The sequence below is a fragment of the Malus sylvestris genome, chromosome 3 (assembly GCF_916048215.2).
Source record: "Malus sylvestris chromosome 3, drMalSylv7.2, whole genome shotgun sequence".
Classification (NCBI taxonomy): domain Eukaryota; kingdom Viridiplantae; phylum Streptophyta; class Magnoliopsida; order Rosales; family Rosaceae; genus Malus; species Malus sylvestris.
In genome coordinates, this window is record NC_062262.1 from 14,867,749 (window position 1) to 14,892,436 (window position 24,688).

Consider the following 24,688-nt stretch of genomic DNA (forward strand, 5'->3'; position numbering starts at 1 on the left):
CTAATTTAGTTGGAAGCTTTAAGTATTTATGATACTTTTGATATATTGTGTTTGTAGGAGTAACATGATCGAATATAGTGAAAAAGTATGCAAAGATGGAATTTTTCAGTGATTCCTTTCTAAGGACATCTCATTGTTGATTAATGGCCAACTTGCTAGATGGAAATCATTGAATGCATACATCGTGTCTCATCTTAAATTAGTTTCTCAACTTTGTGGTACCAAAAGGACTTATTTTTCTGCTATGTGAGGCTGCTAGAAACTAAATGAAAATAAAAGGTGCGATCCATGTGGCTTTGCCAGAAAAGTGGGGATTCCACTTAATTTGCAGAAAATAGCAAAGAAAACAGAGAAGAAGAGGGAGTGCGGCATAACAAAAAGAAAAGAAAGAAAAAGTGGAGAATGGCAGACAGATAGAAAGAAAAGAATATAAACTGCAAAGAAATAAAGGAGAGAGAGTGGGGCGACAGAAGTGGGCAGAAAGAAAATAAAATAAGAAGAGTGGCAGACTGGAGAGGGGATTGACAGAGCACAGTCCACATAAGACAGGGCAGAAAATAAGGAGGGCAGGGAGAAATAAGAAGGCAGGCGCATGGGGAATCACGGGACAGCCAAGAAAAGTGGGAAGAGGAAAGCTGCCCTTGGCAGTGAGAGAGAGGCAGAGACACGGGAAGCTACCCAAGGCAGAGCAGAAACGGGAGCAACACAGAGCAAAGTTTCACTCCATTTTTCTTGGTTTTATCTTCTCAACCCCATGTTTTACTTTTGGTTTAATTTGATAATAATGTGTAACTAAATTTATTTTGGCTAGAGGTTAATTCAAAGCCATGAATATATTTGTAATATGAATTGATTACCTTCAGTTGTGATTTATAAGTTGTGATTTAATTTGCTTAACTGCTTGATTGATAACTTATTTTTGTATGTCGATTAAGAATGCATGCTTAATTTACATGCATGAATTTGATGCTAGAATATAAGTGAATTTCACCTAATCGTTATGAACTTATATTCATAAGTAGTGAAGGTTGCTAGTCACAATCACGTTAAGTAAATTCTAGGCTGGATTAACATGCGTATTCCATAGTTATGAATGCCTAGTCAATGTTTATGATTTCCGTTGAACTTAATGATCTTTGTTGAATGTCTCTATCATGCGTATTTCATAGTTAGGGACTTTGATGAGGAATAATTTGGTTGTAATGCGTATTCCATTCAATCCAATGAATCTAGGGAAATCTAAGAGTTAATTTAAGCGGACCTAATTAACTTGGAACATTGTCATTCACAATTTATTGAAAGAACAACTGAAAATCAATTTAGGTTGCATATGTGTCATGTGTGGAGAAGAACCCTCTAGCTAGTCTATCACTTATCCTTTCACCTTAATTTCATGCTTTTGTCAATTCTGTAATTTATTTAAGTTTAATTTACTTCTCGTCAAAACCAAACCCCCCCCATTATTAAATTATATTATTTAGTTAGTTTTCATTGTTGTTGGTCTTTTAATTCAATTTCCGTCCATTTCAGTTCCTAGTGTCTAATTTGATTGTTTTCATTATTTTGAGTCATTCTAAGTGTGTTTCGAGTTATTAGAGTTTTTAGCCTAGTTTTGTGTCCTTGAGTCTTGTTTAATATTTTTAAATTAATTTAGAATAGATTAGCAATCCCTTCTAATCCCCGGCCTAGAACGATACCCTACTTACATCTATACTACAATTGTCAAAAAGAGGGTTTAATTTGTGTGTTAACTTATTCTCACATCAAATGGGCAAGGACATTGAGGTCATTTAGAGCTCTCGGAACCTCCAAATAGGCGTGCCAAATCCATGTATCAAAAGATGCCACCGCCTCCAAAATGATACTTTTTGATCATTTTCTGTTCCCATAAGCACCTTGCCATGCACTTAGACAATTTTTCCATGTCCACTGCATACAATCGATGCTTCCAATCATCCCAGGAAAACCTCGCATCTCGCTCTTCTTCAGAAGCTTTTACAAGTCCATTTCAGTAGGTTTCCGGAGGTACTCTGCGGTGTAGATAGATTCGATTGCTCCACAAAACCTCATCAGGGACTCAAGAATGGTTGATTTCCCCATCCTCGTTATCTTATCTACTTGGTCTGTATATGCTCCATATGCAAGCATCCGCAAGGCAGCAGTAATTTTTTAATGAGGAAGAAGACCCATAGCACCAAAAGCATCATTCTTTTGCACAAAGTAAGAACCATGGTTGCAAACAACAATCATGATTTTGTTGAACAAATGTCATTCCATTCTAAAACGACGTCTAAAGTATGTAACAGGGAATGCACTATTACAGACAAAATAATCGTCCAAGAGTTCCATACCTAGTCGTTGTCTGCTTCTATCAAGGTTTCCGGAACGGCTGGGCCTGCAGATTTGACCCACAGCTTAGATGACTTGACGGGAATGTGAGGCTCTACCCATTCTTGCTTCATCATCTCTCCTTTTACGCTATTCATCCTCTTTCCTCTCAGTTTGGGCCACATGGAGTTTGAACATTCCTTCTGATTAGTTAAACAATTCTTTCTCTTGCTGATCGATTTCCTACATCATCCTTGAATTCCTTATGATTGGTTAAACAATTCTTCCTCTTGCTGATCGATTTCCCACATCATCCTTGAAGAAGAAGACATTGTAAAAATGTAGCAGAAACTATGAATAATGATAGAGATTTTGGTGAAGAATGAAACAGAAACTATGAATAATGATAGAGATCTTGAGAAAATTGGTGTGAGATTTGTGAGGATGGATGGTGGATTATATGGAGGATTAAAAAAGGATTAGGTTGTAGATAATATCACGTGGCATGCTATCATTCGTTAAAAATCTGATGGAAATCTATCCTAAAAGATTGTAAACAGATTATGACACATGGCACGAAGTGATTGGTTAATAATCTTATCAGAAATCCATCACCAATAATTGTATTTTTAGATAATGACATGTGGCGCAACGAGAACGATTAAAAATCTTAGCGAAAATCCATCACCAATAATTGTCTTTTTCGGATTAAGACACGTGGCACAACGAGAACGATTAAAAATCTTATTCGAAATTACAAATAAAATTATTTTGTATTATTTTATAAATAAAAAAATACTAATATTTTATTACCTATTGCCAGGGCTATTGAAGTGCAATGGTGAAGATGCAAAAGGCGGTTACTGTTCATTAAGGGCAGTTACTGTTAACTAAGTGGATAGCATAGTGTATTGCCTGGGGAGGTTCCCACGCTGAAATTGCTCTAACAACTGTTCGAAATCCAACGGTCTTTTCATCTGGACCGTTGGATTTCCAATTCATGCCTTTTGACTTAAAAAAATCAACGGCTTAGATTAATCCAACATTAAAAAGTCTTAAAATTTTTTAAAATTTCAGGAACTTGGCAAAAAATATCCAATTTTTTCGTATAAATACCTAACCATCTTCTTCATTCTACACACCGCACTCAATATTTATTTTTACAACATTCTCCTATATATATATATTTTATTTTATTTTTACTTTCCAAATCCTTTTGTTAACACAAAAAATGAATGAAGAAGGCAAATTGGTCGATTGGGGAAGATGTTAATTTCCTTCAGGTTTGGGTGCTTGTTACTCATAACCTGGTCATAGTAAATGATATAAGGGTGCAACACATGTGGAAGAAGATTCATGCACAATTGGTCGAGCAAACTTACAATGATACAGTTCAACACGGTAACAAAGATACAAAGTTCAACATAGTAAGAATGATACAAGGTTCAATACAACTACAATGATACAGAGTTCAAGACACATACAAAGTGCTCGATCAAGTCATGGTGATGCTCTTTGTGGATGTAAGTTGAATGTACAGTCTCATACGTTGAATGACCATCTCGTGGTAATGACGCAACGTCGATCCCTTTTAATGGAATGTGCTGGGTGGATTCTTTAGTGTTGCCATGAGCTTGATAAATTCTAGTATGTGAATTGTTCATCATGTATTCATCAAAGACTTCTTGGTTACACGACTGGTTCTTGAACCACCTGCTTCATCGTTGTGTTGATCAATTGCAGGGACTGCTTCCACAACTTGATAGGTGATGCTTTTGTAGCCTTCGGTGTTGGGCACGTCTCCTTTTTAGTTTAGCTTTTCACTTGTTTTCTTGCTCTTCTTTCTCTTGCAACATCCTCAAGTTATTCATTGTTGAAGGAACTTTCTCTTTTGAAACTCTATGAATTGAGATGAGTAGATAGGATGGCAGTTTAAGTATGTGTGTTGGTTTAAAAGGATTTTATGGAGAAATAGGAGGAAAATAGAAGATTGGATAAAGATATGCGACACTGACACACCCCGCCCCGGAATGTCCATTAGGACTTCGAATTGAGCTGTGTTGGCCGACACTTGGAAGATGACGAAGCCATAAAGTGTATTGATGTGGTAAATGTGAATAAATTTAAACCTAAAGTGCCTAAATACAAGAGTGCGCTTATGAGCGGGAATGAACCCATTTCACACGTGATGACAGAGTATAAGTAAAGTACAGTAAGGTAAAATAAGGATTATACCATCAAAGGTAGCCACTTATACTGAGATTTGCCAAGAATCCTCGTCGATACTTAAGCTCAGCTACTAAAACCTGGAGGGGCGAAAAACAAGGGTAAGTGGGCCTAAAAATAAAGTTTTATAAAAACCTTTTTAAAAACGTTATAACCCCTCGCCGTAAAACAATTATAGTTTCCAAAATATACATATTACGTATAGTATGAAAATACTTACCATAGCCTGCAAACTCACAAAATGCCATACGTCGCAATATTGCGTAAATAAACACATAACAGCCAATATCATATATCCCGCATAAACAAACATGTCATAACGAGTGCTCATCGACACATGCTGACACACGAGTTCATGTAGAGATATTCTGACATGAACATGATTAGGTGTAATAATGATATATGCTCTAGTACTACAATCACATAAAGACTGGCGCTATGCGCAACACATATGAGTCGGGGTTGCCTATGGCAACCTATACGATAGGACTAACACCTACAATGGATCCAAAGTGAGCGTACGGTGCGATGTGCACATACATGTGAAAGACTGGCCCTGACCCGGGTGAGTACCAACACCAGTGCAGCAAACAATGAACAAATACCATAAATATAGTCATGTCGCAACCATTCAACAATTCTAGTCAATATCATACTATTCATGACCATAAATATAATCAAGGCATCCCCTTATAGTAAGCTTACCTGTACATCCCGTAGGATTATTTCATCATTTCCCAACTATAAGGTATTTCTTATAAACGTTAATTTAATCATGGCAATTGCATAGAGAATTTATTAATGATTGTATATATGGAAACTAACCAATATATATAAAGAAAAGACCCATTCACAAATCATGTCGTCGAGTAGAACCCGCCTCGTAGCGTCAAGAGTCCTTGCAATGACATTTTGCCTAGAAACGAAACAATTTATGTAAATACGTAACGTACAAATGTATAAACGCGTTTTTGTACAAAGTGTGGTTGATAAAGGAACTATCTTAAAATGGTCAAATTTCGGAAAACAAATAGCAGATTCGAAATTAGCGCGTCAAAATACACTAAGGAGGGTCCCCGACATATTTTACAAAAAGTCAATGGTTAACATAAAAGTCAACCAAGACGCCCTAGTGGTCAATGACGTTAAAAATTTGAAATTTCACTAAGTGGATGTCAAATACAGAATCGGGGCATCAAAATTAGCCTAGGATGGTCAGGTGGAGACTTGGCCCACACGACGGTCAGCCACCCCGACTTGCCGGAAAAATCAACTATTTCCAAAAATTGCCAAATTTCACATAAATTAAGATATCAATGAGTAGAGCAAGTTTTATACCTGTGGCCAAGTCCAATTTGGCCAGGAAAAGCTCTAATTTCCCTTGAACTCGCCAGAAACCCTAGAAATAGGTGGCTTCGATTTGTCACCTTTGGTGCTCCGCTGCCCCTAAAATTGTTTGGGCTTTGTTCCAGGCCTCAAGATGAGTGTTTTGGTGGTGGTGGTGGTCAACTTAGCTTTCCCAATTGGCGGATTTCTGGTGTGGCACCTCCGGAGCCGACATGTTCTGTTCTTCGTGAATTCAAGGCTAAACTCAATAAAAATTGGTTGGAAATGGAAGAGGGTAAAATGATGGTTCATTTGCAGGTGGTGGTGAGGTTCAAGTCGTTGGAAAACCGATGGGAAAGCGAAGGGAAAGTCACCGAGTTGCACGGGTCCGGTGGGGGAGACACGGGTCAACCCGGTTTAGGTTCCCTCCTATTCTTCTTCTCTCATTTCCCTCATATTCTCTTTTCTGATTCATCCCTTCCCTTTCTCTTTCTCCCCTCCATTGACCCAACCTCCCTCATTTTTCCTCATTTTCTCCCCTTCTCTTCCGTCCATCTTCCCCCTTCCCTTTCGTCACTCCTGCCACCCTTTTTTTTTCTTTTCTCTTCTCATCCGTCCATTCTCCCTCCACTCTTCATCACAACCGTCCACGTGGCTCAATTAGATTGCTCCAGAAAATCTAGAGCCTTCTAGAGTGAAGGTTAAATTTACTAAAATGCCCCCAAATTTAAACGTTAATAACTCATTTGTTATAACTCCAAATTACATTTCGTTTACGCTCACACACTTGTATCTTTGTGTACTACGCAAATATGCTAAAAGAATAAGTGTATGTCACTCTAAATGATGGTCAACGAAAATCAAAATCCTTGCCTCTGGGGGCATTTTTGTCAATTCACTCAATCAAAATTTATAAAAACGTAAAATTAGGGACGAGTTGTCACAACACTACATGAATGAAAAAAATCTTAGCAAAAATTTGAGTGGATATTATTAAAGTATAATGACACATGAAAAAAAATACTACTAGATTGTAATATTAATCGGCAAATCAATTGCTCTTTAAAGTAACCCTCGTGCCCCCTTTAAGATTGGTTTGATATTGCTGTGCTTTGAAAAAAAATTGCTTCTACTGTGATGTGAGAATAAGCTCATTTTTGTTGTTTCACGTTTTTATTTTTTTTCACCTAAAATTGTGAAAATAAGATGTTTCTAAGTGTTTACCAAACACATTTTTGAGCTCAGCTATTTTTTTATACCCACTTTTTATAAAAGCATCCCAGTACCAAACCAGTACTTAGACGGGTGGACTTGTTATTGGATAGACTTTTTAGTGTAAAAATGTAGTTTTTCGTTAAAGTGAACAGTACCAGGATGAAGCCGACGATGTCGATGAGGACAAAATAAAGGGTAAAGTAAATAGTACCATGATTAACTTTTTAGCGTAAAAATATGATTTTTTTGTTAAAGTGAACGGTATCAGGAGTTTTTCGTTAAAGTTATCTAAAATAAAAGGAGGGATAGCCAAAGCTAGGGAGTTACAACTTACAATTGAGGATAGGGAAGAGAGGGAAAGGAATGGCTGCAACGACCCTTTTGAAAGGAAGCTGCACCAGCATCAGTGTCCATCGTCTCTTCACCTTCGCCCACGCGCACCGCCCTCTCAATCTCCACCAAATCAATTCCGCCGTCAATCAAAATTACTATCACATCCGCATTCGCCGCAGAAAACCCACAATATCACCACCACCAAGACTCGCTGCCTTGTGGCACTCATCTTCTTCCTTCTGCACCGCCGCCTCGGCCGACGACGCTTCTGCAACTGCTGCTACTGCTTCTTCTGAGGCAGTGAGGGATGCTGCTGTGGTCGACGAGGCGGCGCCGGCAAGCGAGGTTGTCGATGAACAGAAAAAGATAAAGGATGCAGCCGACGTGCTCGACATAAGGGTTGGCCGAGTTGTTAAGGCGTGGAGGCATGAGGAGGCTGATTCTCTTTATGTGGAGGAAGTTGACGTCGGCGAGCCCGAACCCAGAACCATCTGCAGTGGCCTTGTCAAATATGTGCCTCTTGATCACCTTCAGGTACCTAAACTCTTAATTAATAAGAAATTCCTTAGCTTGCATATAACCCATGTGGATTTCAAAACATAATGTGAATTTGGACCGTATGTATGTATATTTGATTCTTGTTGGAGAAAGTCTCATGTTGAATGTATTATTAAATAATATACAATTTATATGTGGGAGGTTTACTACCAATCTGACCGAGGACTTCTGTGATAAAACTTCACACCTATTATCTCTGTTATGTTGGCCTAAAAAGTTCATCGATTCTTGCGTTACACAAACGAGAATGATCAGATTGACAATTGTGTGTGATTTTGTGTTTGTTGGATGCAGGACAGAAGTGTAGTTGTGCTTGCTAATCTGAAGCCGAGGAACATGCGCGGTGTGAAGTCTAATGGAATGCTTATGGCAGCTTCGGATGCTTCCCATGAGAATGTTGAGCTTCTTGTGCCACCTGAGGGTTCACTCCCTGGCCAAAGAGTATGGTTTGGCTCTGAAGAGGATCATCAAAATCAGCCTCCTCCTGCCTCGCCTAACCAGGTACTCACCGTGTCTAATCCTCAACTGTCGAATGTGTCATTTCCAAGCAAGCATGCTAGTATAATTCAAAAGCTAGTCGCACTCCATGAAAATTGCAAATCGATGTTTGAGCTCAAGCAAATACATGCTCTGCTCCTCACTTTAGGCCTCTCCCAACACCACTCGTTGACTTCCAAAATCCTTTCTTTCTCGGCACTATCCAATTTGGGTAATATCGAATACTCATATCGAGTTTTCTCACAGCTCCCTCACCCAACAATTTTTTATTGGAACACAGTTATTAGAGGTTACTCCAACAGCAAAAACCCGAATCGCTCCCTATCAGTTTTTGTCAAAATGTTGCGTGATGGGGTCTCTCCGGATTATTTAACCTATCCTTTCCTTGTAAAAGCATCAGCTCGTTTATTGAAGCGAGAACTGGGTATGGCTGTGCATGCCCATATTGCAAAAAATGGTTTCGAGTCTGATAGGTTCATAAGCAATTCCTTGATCCATATGTATGCTACGTGTCAAGATATCATGTATGCACGTAAGGTGTTTGATGGAATCCCTGTGAGAAACTCGGTTTCCTGGAATTCGATGTTGGATGGGTATGCAAAGTGTGGGGATGTGAATTCAGCACAGGAAGTATTTGAGTTGATGCCAGAGCATAATGTTGTGTCCTGGAGTTCTTTGATTGATGGGTATGTTAAGGCTGGGAAGTTTAGCGAGGCTTTGGCGGTATTTGAGAGAATGTGCGTTGTGGGGCCTAAAGCAAATGAGGTAACAATGGTGAGTGTTTTGAGCGCATGCACGCACCTAGGTGCGCTTGAACAAGGGAAGGTGATGCATCGTTATATGGTCGAGAATGAATTGCCGTTAACTTTGGCGTTGCAAACATCACTTGTGGACATGTATGCAAAATGTGGGGCAATAGAGGAGGCTTTAGGTGTGTTTCGTGGGGGTTCACTGCATCAATCTGATGTGTTGATATGGAATGCAATGATTGGAGGACTTGCAATGCATGGGTTAGTCCAACAGGCACTTGAAATTTTTAGCGAAATGCAAATAATTGGGATTGCTCCAGATGAGATAACGTACTTGTGCTTGTTGAGTGCTTGTGCCCATCGGGGGTTAGTGAAGGAAGCTTGGCATTTCTTTGAATGTCTTGGTAAACATGGTATGACACCCAAGTGTGAGCATTATGCTTGCATGGTGGATGTTTTAGCACGTGGAGGCCAGGTAGTGGAGGCATACCAATTTATATGTCAAATGTCCAAGGAGCCAACAACTTCAATGTTGGGTGCTCTACTTAGCGGGTGCATGAACCATGGAAAATTAGATCTAGCAGAAATTGTTGGAAAGAAGCTTATAGAGATACAGCCAGATCATGATGGTAGATATGTTGGTTTATCAAATGTTTATGCTGTTTCCAGACGCTGGGATGATGCAAGAAGCCTGCGAGAAGCCATGGAGAGGAGAGGGGTGAAGAAGTCCCCTGGTTTTAGTTTTGTGGAGATATTTGGAACCCTTCACAAATTTATAGCTCATGATAAATCTTATCCTGAATCAGAAGATATTTATAGGATGCTGAATTTTATTGTGAACCAGATTAAGTTTGATAAGGAGTACAGAAATCAAGATTATTTTTTTCATGCAATAGGAAACTTCTAAGTTCATGATTCTTCGGTTATTGAATATGCCTGGTCCAAGCGGTGGCAGATCTCATTAATTGGGGAACCCGAACCTGGGTGTTGAGCCCTATTCAGGAGTATCTATCTCGGGAAAAGTCTGAGTATATGGACAGATAGCACAAGGTCTAAGCTCAGGCTGGACAGATAACATAACCCATGCAATCCTCACATCAATTGGACACGAGGTTGATATGAAATGTTTATACCCTTTCTTAAATTTGCCAGTTCCTCTGTAGAATCTTCCCCAACTCCATTCCTGCAAAAAATATCTATGGGAGAAAATTGAGACTACTCCTCCAAGTCCTATCGGCAATGAGTATCTAGTCTTTCGAATATTCTTATTACTCTGTCCTTGGACTCTGGGGGTTGGTTTGGGTTACCTTTGGGCGCAAGGTGGATTAATGAACAATTCTACCATAGATTACTGCCATTTCAGAGTTTTTAGTTAAAGGAATGTGCATGTGCATACAGTTTCCTGCGAGCAACAGAGTTAAATTGCTTACACCTTGTGGTACATCTGAAAACCAGATGTAAGTGTCTCTTTGAACATAACCTGCTGGACCCTGTGAGTTATCTACAATGTGTCCGCTGTTGTCATAAAGCATCTGAGTATGTCATGGCAAATTGTGAGCAAATGCAGTAACTTTGTTTCGACATACTCTCAGGATTCTACCTTGTAGGAGCCTCTGAATGAATACGAGGTTAAAATCTACTCTGATGATGCATGGGAACCTGGAGGGATGATAGCAGGATCAAATGTTGTACCAGGGGTTTGAACAGCTACATTATGGAGAGTCAATAATTTTCTTTGAAACATTGGGTTGCTGCGCAAGGTAAACAGGGGATGTGCACAGAGAGTTGGGTTTAGCCACGCGCGTTCTCTCTTGTTCTGATTTTGATAAGTCATGGCTTACTAGGGGTACCTTATGAGACAATGCCATTGTGTTAACGGATTGGGGGTTCTTAGTTTCTTTCTAGTGTTTGGTGGTTGTTTGTCTCTTGCTGTCTGTATAACAGAATCTCCATTGGACTGACAAAAAATAATAATAGAAAACATGTATATGCTTCAGGCCAGAGGCACTAGATTGTCAGGGAAGAGTTGGGTCAAGTTTTGCTTCATCTATCATATACTTTTGTTTTGCATTTATGGTTCTTGTTGATCACTTTCTGCAGATTCAAAAGAAAAGGATATGGGAATTGGTGCAACCTCATTTGAAGACCGACGATTCTTGTATTGCTTTACTTGGGGAGCATGTAATGCGGACATCTGCAGGTCTGGTAACCTCAACATCTCTGAAAAACGCAAATATCTCCTAATTGTACCGGGAACTTCGTGTTATTATTCAGTCTCATGCGTTCTCATCAACAATTTGTCCTTACTGCCATATGATGATTTCTTAACTGATTTGTAGAGAATTTGGTGTCAAATGGTTCTATAGTTTTTGACGATTTTTATGGTGTTAGTTGTTTTACGTAATTTAATGAGAATGAGGTTGTGTTTTCACTCTTGATTCGATTTCTGAAGCTACGCCCTAGCTCCGAATGCTGCAACAGAATTCCTTTTTGGATCACTTATTGAAGTTCTAGGAAATCATGGATTGTTCTCTATTGAAATTGAATTGGTAAATCATGAGATTTGTGATCCATGAATCATGTTTTCTGTTCTATAATCTGTAGGAAATATGCACCGAAAAACTAATTTGGCGTTTACATTTAATGTTGTATGAATATTAGTAGCAGCATTTGGAATTTAGAATGGCTTATGCTATACCTCAAGAAATTGTGAAAAAAGATTCACCGCATGCAAGTTCTATGGCCCGTAGAGGAGAGCAAGTTACATGAAATGTGTTTACTGCCGTCATGGCGTTTTGATCCAATATTGCAATTTCATGTGGAGAGAAACTTACACATGATATTGTATTATTGGTTTGGAACGCCACGGTGGTGTTGAACTTGTATGCAAGTCCTCCTGCAGAGAAGATAATGAATGTGATGACATTGTGCCATCCTTACGGATTCTGTCATTGAGGAATTTAGAAGTGAAGGCCTGCTGGACAAGGTGGGAAATTGGGTCCCCTTTGCCGAATTCCTCTCCAAGGCTTGAACTTTCGACTCGGGTGCCCGCAATCTATGGTCAAATGCCATAATCCACATAACCTTCCTCTTAAAAGTTCTACACGACCTGATCATACGCTTTATTCATGTCGAGCTTCAACCCCACTTCAAAAGACTTATAGGCCGGCCTTCCTCAAAACTAGTAGCACATAATTCTGCATTTCTTTCTTTGTACACTCGTATTGATTTTCGGCCTTCAAACTGAGTAAATCAAAAGATAAACACGAAAAATAAGTTAACAATACTATTTTGGAAATCATTTATGTATCAAAACTATTAGATATCGGCATCCCTAACTGTGAGAAAACCATCCATTAAAACAAAACTGAAAATGGTTAACGATAGAACTCTCATCAGAAGATATGAGGCCATCGAATTGGGTTAATAAAGAGCTGGTTGCACAACAAATTCTAATTGGTCTTAAAATCTAAAGGTAAGTTTCCTAAAGGTCTGTGGTCTTGGTTTTAAGTAGTCTTTTGAGTAAGGCAAAAGGAATGAAACAAGTAAAGGTAGCTTTGGTTTGAAAGTCTGTAGTCTGTTTTGTTGAATGATTAGAACATTTTCAAACGAGATGTCAAAATCCTATGTGGAATACCACTGTGCATATTTGACATCAAAAGTCTCTTCAACTGAAGTGCTATTTGTTGGATTTGAAGGCTTGATGATTTGAAGTAAAATTTGACATCAATGTCAAATTTATTTTTAATTTATTTTAATGATGGTTTCCTTATTCCACTTTTAACCGATAAAAATTTTGTTTCAACCTTTTTTTAATAATTACAACCATTTAAAGCTCTATTTAAATAATAAAATAACATTTGACAATTCGGTTGGAGAAGTACAAAATTTGACAGAAGACTTTAGATTGCCACATCAATCATTAATTGTAATTTGACTCTTATAGTTTACGGTTCCTTTGGAGATGGTCTTAGAGTCATTTCATCAAGTCATTGACTTCTATTTATAGACCTACCACTTTTTTTGTTTAATGCTTCCTAGGTTTTTGTTTTTGTTTTTTATTTTTATTTTTATTTTTATTTTTTATTTTTTTAAACCGACTTAGGATTATTTTCTAGAGAATAATACACCAATAGAAAAGTAACCCAAAATTTATGAGCAGCAAATGTAGCTCAGCATAACTAAAACGATGGTTTTACCTAAATCCATGATCATCTGGGTCGAGAGGGAAGCATAAGTTGTGATATCAATCTGATATGGGAAAAGTTGGTATAGATTCATAGAAACCACCAACTACAGACAGATATTCATATGTTCTCTACCGATAAGAAAGAGATAACATTTGATGAAGTCCAAGATAATATCAATAACGTGCATGGTACCTGTCGAAGGAATTGATTTCATAATGCAAATCGTGGGGCGGTAGGCGGTTGGTGGCGGTTGTCGGTAGCCCACCTTATCCATGGCATATGGGAATTTGGTAACTTTAACTTCTGCAGGCTGTAAACTCCCTTTGACCTTTGCTTCCATGGATGTATAGCTGCTCTCATGGTGAATAAGGAACATGTGGTAAGTTTGAACTCTATAAAATTGATGGCAAAGTAAACTGCACCAAACTCCTGCACTTCAAATCGGTCTTTATTATTTAGGCATTATTTAGGCAAACTTTCTCAAATACAAATCTTGTAATATTTTTTTGGCTAATGCTAGGGATACAGATCTTGTAAATTATGTTGATGTTGATGAATGGATATTATTTAAGTGGGAAGAGGATCCTCTCGTATCTTTTTTGTGAGGATTCTAGGATTCTTACATCCTATCCGTTCATCGTACATCGTGCGGCTAGCTTTCGTTAGATACTATTTGTGTTTAATTTTAAATAAAAAAAATTCATAATGATTTATGACTGCATAATATGTACAATGAATGAGTAGGATGCTAGAATCCTCATCAAGAGGATTCAAATGGAATCCAAATCTATTTAAATGTTGATTAATGTGCTTGTTTCTTATTGGTGACACATAATTTGGTTTGCAAATTTAGTTCAAAGATTTTATCTCCATAGCTTTATCATTTTTTCTACGGCAAATTCTAACCAAATTTTGTAAATCAAATGATGTGGATGGAAATGAGTAGATTATTACTTAAGCGTTGATTAATGTACTTATTTCTTGTTGATTACGCATCATTTGGTTTGCAAATTTAATTTAAAATTTGGTTTCTTTATCATTATCCTTTTTTTATTGTGTTCTATATGTAATAGACCTAAATTGCAGCATAAATTTGAAGGGTTGGTGTAAAGTTGGTTGTGTCCGAGACTTGAAAGAGTATGTAAATTCTTACTGCTAAACACATTGATCTTATCTCTAACGTAATTACATGCACAATTTAATAAGTGTGGAGGTAAATAATGATCTGATGCAACTAGACTACTAGGAGTAGAACCGGTTAGCGATTTAACTTGATGAATTTTCTAATGTGGGACGTGTGCTTCAACATGATCGATACAAGTCAAGCAGAAGAGAACCCCACATTAGACAATGTGACAATATCCAAAGTTAAATATAAAATGACCTACTCTTAATTCGACAGAAACTTTTTAAACCTCGGGAACTTGAGGTCCATTAGGTTTCATAACACCTTGGTGTCGAGTTAGGTGGTTGTGGTCTCTTGAATGTTTTCTTCTTAAATCGTCTTCTTCTTCTTCTTAATAATATTGTTCTCGAGAATGTTTTCTATCGCATTACACTACTAACGCTCAAATTAACAAGTGCCAATATATATTTGTATCATCTTTCTAATAAAGACGAGACTTGACAGGACTTACCTTTAATAGAAAGATAATACAAAATGATGGTACAATTAAATGCTAAGTGTATCATTACTCAACTCTAACAGAAAACCTCAGCACCGGTTGTTCCCAATTGACATTAATGTAATTTTTCAGTTTTTTTATGTACTTAATAGCAGTGCACTATAAATGGTCCTTCTACACTTCCCGATCGGTGTAGTTTTTCTTTTGTCTTTGCAAGTAAGCGTGTTCCATAATTAAAAAAAAAAAAAATATTGATATCACATTGTATGTAGATGATTGTTGTTGACATTCTGAAATTCTTAGTGCACTTTAAGAGCATCTTCAAATAAGATGTTGAAGGCAAAGCTTTTTGTTGTCAAATTTGACAGCAGGTGTCAAATTTACTTAATAAATTTTTAATGGATGTAATGCAATATATAATAAATGTTATCATGTGTCCAAAGTATTTGATTGATAGTCTCAATAATTGTATCTCACAAAGAGATAAAAAAAAGTTATAGAATGACATTATTATTTAACATATAGGGTGGAGCAAAAAATTATTCAAAATGTCAAATTGCCACATAATTCATCAAATATCATTGTGATGTTTTAAATTTGGTATTTTCTTTAGAGATGCTCTAAGCTTTCTATATTTAAAAAATAAATACACTTGTGAGGAATGCACAGTGGAATTTTTAGAGTGCTAATAACTAGACATGTCGTTCGTGTCGTGTTTCTCATGTTTGTGTCACTTTCTTGACATACCTGATGTTTTGATGGGTTGTGTCACGTAACACTCATTAAAATGAATTGGTAATATTAACGTGTAATAGTGTTATCCGTTAAAGAAAACATATTTCACTTCAATAAATAATCAAATGAAAAACGTAATACTAAATTAATGTCTACATACCACATTGTCACATAAATATTACTTCAAAATATAAAAATATATTTGACTTACAAGTATGACATACCCCAAAATAAGAGGCAAACGAAAAAAACATTAGTACATTACTACAAATATCAAATGTTCAAGGATATGCAAAATGAGGGTAGTATTTTTTTCAAGGCTATTGGCGTAGTAAGGTTTCTTTAATAGTGTTTTAATTAATGTAGATGGGTGAAATATAAAAAAATTACAAACGCTTGTAATGACAAGCACTACAACTTTTGTGAAGAGGACAACTCCGAAATTCGCCACCATATTCCCATAAACCATATTTAAATTTAATTGTTGATTGTCGTTCACGCTCCATTCTTCTCATCGAATTTCCTTTTTTTTTAATTTTTTTTATAGATTTTCTCTTCTGAAAACATGATAATTTAGCTGGTACAGAAAGATGAATGGTTCGAATAGTTGATATAACATTCAAATTTTTATGGTTAGTGAAAATATTGCTCAGCGTTTATAAAGTCTCTAGAAACTATATAACATCAACTCATTTTCCAGTTAACTATAAACATTGGACATGATATCAATGAACTGAACCATTCATTTTTCTACATCTGCTAAAAGATCTAGTCTTCAAAAAACTAATCCTGAAAAACAAAATTCGACGAGAAGAATAGAGCGCAAACGACAATCGACGGGTAAGTATGAATCTCAAATTTATGAATGTGGTGTTGAATTTAAGAGTTGACCATTTCACGAAAGTTGTAAAGCTTGTCACTACAAGTGATTGTATATTTTTTTTTTATACATTTTTCACCCTTTCTACATTAATTATTATGAATTTATTAATTCTGCACTGAAACAAAAAATACTATCGCCTAAACGATGTTGCAACCATGGTCTAGGCGTAGAGGATACAATCGTGAATGTTTGTATTTTCTTTTCACTTTTTTTACACTTTTACATTAGTTATTATGAATTTTTATTTATTTTGAACTTCCCCTAAAAACAGTATTCATGAGGGTTTGCAGAGTTTTAAAAATCCAAATGACGATGTACCCATCTCAAAGCGTAGATGATGTGATCATGAGCTTTTGCATATTTTCTCACATTTTCACACTTGTAGTTAATTATTATCAATTTTTAACGTGCTTTGGTATCTTTAAATTGCTTTGGTATTTTTAATGTGCTTTGGAATTTTGTAATTTCACTTATGTGATTTTAAATCTTATGGCTATTGTGGATGCAAATTTCTTCCTCCTTGATCTTGGACAATTTTGCACCTACAAAACAATTAACATCTTAGGTTAAGGCCAAGAGCCTCACTCGCCTACGATGAATGGGGGGGGCTTTGGCCGAAGAACCTCCAATGCCAAAGTTAGAATTTAGAGAGAAAGACTGTTTAGAGAATTTTGGGATTTTTGCCAAAGTGTTGGGATTGCTTTTTTGTGGAAATGGGAGCCTATATATAGGGATAGGAGGTGGCCGGCCTAGCTAGGGTTTTTGGGTTGAATTTAGGTTTAATTAGGGTAATTAAAAAGGGAAAATATGGTAGAAAAGGTAGAAAACATGGAGGATGGCCGGCCATGTGGTGTTTTATGGGTTAAAGGGATCACTTAATTGACAATTTAAGGGATTAAAAAGGCAATTAACCCCTTAATTGGCCATTTATCATGATTTTTAGAAGGAAGGTTTTAAAGTTATGGAAAGAATAAAATAAATAGCTAATTGATTAGCTAAAAGAGGGAAAAAGAGGTAAGAAATATATGGAATGAAATAGGTTTTAAGTTGATACCTATTTTGGGCACTTTTGACTTAGTTTAGGGATGATTGCCCGCTGCTCGCGTGTAGGAATCCCAGTATACCTCTAGGGTATTTTTGTCTTCTTTTACCCAAGAATCCACGTGTCACCTTGTGATTATTTTTTGCTCCACAAATGCCCCCACACCTGTTGGGCTGCTCGCAAGAAAGGGCAGCAGGTGTAGAGATCTTCTTACTTTAGGAAACTTAAGACTGCTTCCTATTTTGATGTTGATTCTCTTTTTAATAGGAAATTAGATCATTCTAGGAAAGGGAAATAAATTTCTCTCAAAGCCTATTTAAGTCCCTCTTAAGTGGGTTATTAAATCAACTTTGGAGAGCGATTTATTCTACCCTACAAGAGAGAGATAACTTAGAGGATATTTGTTCCCCCTCCTCTAGCAATCTTTTACATCTTGCCTGTGCAAAGGACCGTCTTTCATTGCTTTCTTCATCTTCTTCGCGCCGCACCGAGGTAAGAAAAAATTAATTTTCCTTGTCTTGTTCTTGGATGGCGCTACCGCGGGGCAACCATCGGGGTAGTGCGGCACGTTGGCTGGCATGGGCCAGGAGTCGGCTCGGCATGGGCCGATGAGGTATTGTGGTAAGGACCACTACTTTAAACTGCTCGACTTGGCTAGAACCAAGGGCAGCTTGTGTGGCCGTGGCCGCAGATTGTGGCATTGGGGTGCAGTGTTAGGCACGTCACATGGCTCATGTCCTTTTAGGATTTTGGACATGACACGAGCTAAGCCGGTGATTGAGAGAAATGAAGAGGTTGCGGCCTTATGAGCTGCTGGAATGTTGGGTTGAACTCCTCTGCTGAGTACCACGAATGACGTTGGCTACTTTAGCTCTTTTCGTCAGGAGAAACGTGGGCTGCTCCCAAAAGATGAGGTGAATAGGATCAAGATGGATGCATTAGCTGGTCCAACCACTATTGTGGATCTTGCTGCAAGTGAAGGTGGGAAAAAGGATATTCCCTGCTTGCTTAAGAGATGCCGGCTGAGAAAAAACCAAAAACTTCTTTCACTGCTCGCACGGGTTCGCCAACTGCTTCCAGGCTTGTGATTGACTTGACTTTTTCCAAGGGGACGAAAAATGAGGTTGCTAGATCTGAGCATGTGGCGACTGTCATTTCAAGAATGGCTAGTACGATTGCTGATAGGATTGTTCGGCATAAAGGTCCTGTCATGCCCCTAGTGCCGAATTTTGTACCCAGACGTCTGTTGGGAGCTAAGTCCGGTTCACCTTTGGAGAGGCTTACTATTATGAAGAGCGATAAGGTGGAATCTGCTGCTAAAGTGGCGCCAAGGCCCATTCCTTATGCTGCTGAGATTGATTCGCTTGCTGGGAATGAGGAGACTGCTCGCGTAGGCAGCTGTGAGAAATCCACTAAGCTTGCTTCTAGGGAGACTGCTGAGATCTATGTGTTTTTGAAACCAGCTCTGCTCGAAAACATGGACGCTTGTGCCAAGTTTGTTGATGGTGTTAGAAAGGTTGTTTGCCCAAGCTCGTTTGCGAAGCATACGACCCAATATAGAAGAATTGCTCTGCTTGCTATGATGCAGATATAGCAAGGCTGCTAAGGAGATGGCAAATACAATGGCAGATTCTGAGCTCGTTGCTTTGAAGGGGTCTAATATTTCTGCCCCCCTTTCGTTGCAGCTTGAGACCACTCGCCAAGAGATCATTGACTTGAAGACTAGGCTTGACACGATCCAAGTTAAGCATGAAAGTGCAGAGAAGGAGATTAGATGTCACATACCTTAGATTCAAGATCTTAAGCATGTCGTTTCTAAGCTTTGTTCTACTGAAAAAGATGAAGAGTTGATTGCTGCTTATAACCAAGTGATCCACTTCAAGAGAATCATCGATAGGCTTGAACCCCAAGTGTTGGAACTTCAAGGCGTACTGAAGATCAACGAAAGTCTGAAGAAGGAAGTGGATGAGCTGCAGAGCATCCATGTTGATCTGCTCGAGGAGGATGAGCAACTGAAAGGTGAAAAGGCTGGGCTTGGGGTTTCGAGACCTTCTCTATTTCTCCGGAAGACTTGCTTGATTTTACTTTTGAGGCTTCCATTAGTGAAGTAGTTGGAGAAGTTAGTGCCCAAGATGGGGAAGCCGGGGGTGAAGCCCCGAATGATATCGCTGCTAAGAGCGTCGCGGCTGCTGAAGGTGTGGCGACTGAGTAGTCATTGGATGTCCAAGTTGCTATAGCTTTCTAGGTAGCCTTTAGGATTTTATTTGTTTTTCCTTGTAGCTCTTGTTTTGCTTGAACTCCTTCGGCCTTTGCTAATTGTTTATAAACATGCTTCATTCGCTTTTCTTCATCTTTGCTTCTTTTGTTCATGCCCTAACCTTTAGACTTAATAGACTAGTGGCAAGCATGCTACTTTTTTATAAGCAGACAAGCTCGCGTAGCCTATGCAGCTGTAGGTGTTGGTGTAGAACTTTGCAAAGTTGTTAGCCATAGGGTTGGCAGCCGGATGCCTTACTTACAGAAGCAGACAAGTCCGCGTAACCACTAGGTTGTTAACCTTGGCTTTCTCCAATTCTGTAGGTTGCGTAGCAAGTATCACAACATTTTAGGACTTGGTGTAGGTTGTTCCACGCTTAGCAGAGGTGAAGCTTATCGACTACGTAGCATGTCGGCAGTGGATAAAACTTCGTATATGCGCGCTAGCTTGTTTAACCTTTCACAAGAATGTGCGGTTGTATAAGTTTAGCACGGCTTTACTGCTCAAAGGGCAAGCCGTAGGCAATATTCCGAAATCCGTAGGCTACCTTAGTGCATTCGGTAGCAGCTTTAGGGTCCCAAGGCAGACGTCTGTAGGGCGTACTACGTAATGTGCCCCCTCTATCTCTAGGGCCCGATTCCCCACGGATTAGGCCAAAAGACCCAAAATCCTTCAGTTAGCTAAGCCTTGAAAAAGACCATTATGGCTACTTCTAGGAATCCCGGTGCAAGCCATCGTGCATCTAGCTATACTAGGGTAGCCAGGCTCATCCACGTCTGGATATTCGGAGTGTAAAGTTTATCCTCCCCTTTTTAGAGAGTTGACCCATATGGGTGTCGGGGAATTGGTTTACCCTCTCGCACTGGAGAGCATAGTTGGTCCCTCGGGGGGCGCAATTCCTGCAATGAGTCCCTAAGAAGGGCGAAGTCTTCTTTTGAAGTGCAGGAGTGATTAGTTGTTGTAAGCATGCAGCCGAGCTAAGTTTTGATTACTTTTAAATTCCTCATTGAAAAACGAGTGAAACGAACGTGAACTTAGCTGTAAGGTAGAAACTGCATAATAACTGGATAGTCCTCAGCTTGTGTGGTGGTGCCCATCGAGCTTCTTGAGTCTTCAGGCTTTGATGTAGTGGGAGGTCCCACATGGTACCCCTTCAGATTGTAGACGCTCCATTGCTTTTTGATCTTTTTGTCGTTTCATGGTGGTGAGGGTGTAATTACTCTTGCTGCCTACTCTGTTGATCTTGTATGGACCTTCCTTTATGGAATCCATCTTTTTGGAGCCTTCTCCTCGGGCAGTGATGAAGGCTTTTCTTAGGACTAGATCTCCGGACTAGAACTGCCAGATTTTAGCCATTTTGTTGTAGCTGGAGAGGAGCTACTGCTGGTAGGCTGCAATGCGGGTACTGGTCTGCTCACGCTTCTTCTCTGCCAGATCTAAGCTTGTGACCATCTCTTTACTGTTCAGCTCAATGCCTGGTAGTAGAGCGGTGATACTTGGCTTGATGACATTGGGATGAATGATTGCTTCCGAACCAAATGCCAAAGAGAAATGAGTCTCACTGGTTGCTCGTTTTTTGGTGGTGCGATATACCCATAGACATCCAGGGAGTTCGTCTGGCCATTCTTCCTTCTTGTTGGTTAAGGATTTCTTGAGGCAGTCGAGGATCATTTTGTTGGATACTTCGACCTGCCCATTACTTTGAGGATATCTCGGAATGGACATGTGCTGCTTGATGCCATATTCTTGGAAGAACTTCTCCAATGCCTCAAGTTGCTTGCGTACTTTCTCTCGGTATTGCGCCATCCTCTGATGTTTTGCCGTGTACTCCCCAGTAGTCTAGCTGGTGATTAGCTGGGAATCAGAATGAATTGCGAGCTTCTTCACTACCAAGTCTTTTGCCATTCAGAGGCCTGCTAGTAAGGCATCGTACTATGCTTCGTTGTTAGATGCTTTGAAGCTTAGAGTGATTGCCTTCTCGAGCATTCAATCGTCTGGGGTGACAAGAACCACGGCTGCTCGCGAGCGTTTGTAGTTGGATGCCCCGTTGACATGCAAATGCCAGAAATCTCCATTGAGGGAGTAGGTGCGGCTAAAGTGTGCTCGACTGCCTTCGGGGCATCGTTGGGCTACTTTGTTGCGTTGTCAAGGCTAGGCGTGAAAGCACGGCAAGGAGCCGTGGAGCTGGGGCCATGTTACATATAGCAAGTGATGCTTAACTTTCGATATTGGGCCACTCTAGAGTTGAATAATTGAGCAAGGGTCGGCTAGGGCCGTGTGACACGCGGCAGGAGGTAGTGCTCAACTGCCGGTACATGTTGCTCTTATGTTGAATCTTTTGGGTCGACAAGGATAAAACTTGTTTCTGAGTGTTCTTTCCAATGTTCGTCTGCCCTTGGTGTTTCTTTTGGGCAAAGTTGTTGTGTTTGTCAGAAAACTTTGCATCCGCTAAGGTCCACTCCTTTATCGTTGCGTGTCTAGATTCGGCAGAATGGTGCATCATGATGATGACTGCATGCGTTTGAAGGTAAAACTTGAGCTTTTAGGTTACAACAACTATCACCAAATGTAGCTTTTAAATTTCTGATAACATCAATGAGAGCTTTTAAACTGTGGAATACAACTGATAGCATCGAAGAGAGCTTTTAAACTGTGGAATATAGGTCGTCGGGCCCCCAGCTCTTCTCGCATGATGGTAGAGCTTATTGTTGGTCTAGATATCGTCAAACACGTGAATAAGTCCTCCGCTACTTCCGGTTTGGATAGTAGGGATATGACGTCGAGTACTTCTTCAAGTCTTTGAATGTGCATTGGCGAGCCTCGTCCCAAAGTGCATGATTCTCTGCTAGAGCGAAAGAGTCTGCCAGAGTTAGATCTTCTTTCATGATCAATTTTTCGAATAATGGGTGGTCTGCTGGAAGTCTTTTTTGGAAGGCTGCTCTAACTATCGAGTCATTGCATCCGACTATCCTTGCCTTCTCTACTTTGAACCTCCTCACATAGTCGCGAAGTGACTCCTTTGGGTTCTTCTTGACGTCGAACAAATGGTTAGACTTCTTTTTTATCGAGCGATAAGATGAATATTCTTTGGTGAAAACCAAAGAAAGTTCGTAGAAACTCCGGATGGATTGTGGCAGCAAGGTGTAGAACTAATCTTGAGCCTCGCCTTGTAGAGTGGTGGTGAATATCTTGCACATGAGATCATCATTGTTTCGATAAAGGATCATTACGCGTCGGTGGCGCTTTAAGTGTCTCTCCGGGTCTTCATCCCCTTTGAAAGATGTGAAATATGGCATGCTGAACTTGCGTGGAGGCTCTGCCTCCTCGATATCGTCCATGAAGGGTGACCTGCTTATGTTGTTCATGTTCCATCGTAGTGCCTCATCGGTAACCTCGTTGCGTTGGAAATTATGCAATCACTTGGTCAAGAGTCTCTCTACTTCTTTCTGAATTTGTCTCTACTTCTTTCTGAATTTGTCTTTGTTGGGATAACGGAGCTCTCGGTTGCCCTCAGCCATGACTTGCTGGTCTAGGTTGCTCTTCCATGTGTTTGGCTCGTCTATACCACAGATGCAGTGCATGTGGTACATTTCTAGCAGGCGAACGAGTTCTTCGCAAGCTACTAGTTGAACTTAAGCTGGATTGAGTGACTGCTTCTCTCCGTCCGTCGTGCTGCCACTCCGATGTGAGGTGGAGGATGCTCCTTGCGGGCTTAGCCACGAATGAACACTTTGCCCGGAAGGTTGCTCATGTTGACTATCGGAGTGTGACCCTAACTTTGAATGTATACTCATCCGTGGGCCTAGTCGAGAGTGCACATTCCTCCGCTTGCTAAGATAGGAGTATATGCTATGTTGAAGGACCCAATCAGGAATGTACACTGCCCGAACACTCGGCTCGTGGCTGGTCGAGTGGCTGCTTGCCGGGACGCTGCTGGAAAGGTTCGTTTGCCCTTGTCCTATTTCGAGATACCTCATCCGGGGCACGTTGGATCCTGATGCGTTGTAAAAGTTGATTCACCAAGGCTGTTTGTTGTGCAAGGGTGCTCGTCAACTCTATGACTTGTCGAGACAAGTGTTGTTCACCATTTGGATTGGAAGAGCTTTGAAGGAATGTGCCTCCTTGGGCAGTGGAAGGGTGGTAGATTCTGTGCGTGAAATTTGAGTTAGGAAATGTCAAATCTGTGAAAAAATATGGTGAGAATGCCCCCGGCTCGATGGTAGGTCCGGATGGTTGAGATAGTCTTGGGCTGACTTGGACTGCTTGGAAAGCCACGGGAGCAGGCTGGGCCACGAGAGCAGGTTAGGCCATGAGAGTGGGCTGCTCGACGGGAGCAGGTTGGACCACGGGAGCGGGCTGCTCGTCGAAAGTAGACTAGGATGTGAGAACAGGTTGGGCCATGAGAGCAGGCTGGGCCGCGAGAGTGAGCTGCTCGTCAGGAGCAGGCTGGACTATTGGAGCAGGCTGTTTAGCGCATGATGCATGCGAATGCGAGCCTTGGGCTCGGACGCGTGCAAGCTTGGATGACACAGCTTGGGCTGTGGCCTTGGTGCCGTGAGCCTTGGATGGCACGGCTCGGGCAGTGGTGAAGGCACCATGGACCTCGCCACAGGTGGCTACCGAGGTAGCCACCGTGGTGGTTCCTGTGGTGGAAATTCGTGGTGGTGGTGCTGCTCCACTTATTGTCGCATTTAGCCTCACGGTTCTCCGCAATCCCATTTCT

At 39.9% G+C, this 24,688-nt stretch overlaps 2 protein-coding genes and 1 long non-coding RNA gene across 3 annotated transcripts; 2 read left to right on the plus strand and 1 right to left on the minus strand.

The window, feature by feature from the left end:
- The first annotated feature begins 7,413 nt into the window (after positions 1-7,413).
- On the plus strand, positions 7,414-11,664 carry LOC126616567 (uncharacterized). Its single transcript, XM_050284638.1, has 3 exons — positions 7,414-7,962; positions 8,281-8,487; positions 11,334-11,664. Exons 1-3 carry the CDS (start codon positions 7,459-7,461, stop codon positions 11,475-11,477), a joined length of 855 nt encoding a protein of 284 aa, XP_050140595.1. The 5' UTR covers positions 7,414-7,458; the 3' UTR covers positions 11,478-11,664.
- Positions 8,494-11,286, plus strand: LOC126616565 (pentatricopeptide repeat-containing protein At5g08305; the record flags this gene model as incomplete). The annotated part of the gene is made up of 1 exon (XM_050284637.1): positions 8,494-11,286. A coding segment is annotated over one exon (1,647 nt), but the record flags the coding sequence as incomplete, so codon positions are not given.
- A 77-nt stretch (positions 11,665-11,741) lies between the features above and the next one.
- On the minus strand, positions 11,742-13,946 carry LOC126616568 (uncharacterized). Its single transcript, XR_007621197.1, has 2 exons — positions 13,616-13,946; positions 11,742-12,476 (listed from the first exon to the last, which is right to left on the minus strand). It is a non-coding gene; the product is annotated as an uncharacterized LOC126616568 (long non-coding RNA).
- Positions 13,947-24,688: the final 10,742 nt, after the last annotated feature.

Bases quoted from the DNA above. Each gene is read 5' to 3' on its own strand.
- LOC126616567 (XM_050284638.1), top strand. From the start codon at position 7,459: ATGGCTGCAACGACCCTTTTGAAAGGAAGCTGCACCAGCATCAGTGTC. The intron at 7,963-8,280 runs GTACCTAAACTC...TGTTGGATGCAG, and splicing joins TGCCTCTTGATCACCTTCAG to GACAGAAGTGTAGTTGTGCT. The intron at 8,488-11,333 runs GTACTCACCGTG...CACTTTCTGCAG, and splicing joins CTCCTGCCTCGCCTAACCAG to ATTCAAAAGAAAAGGATATG.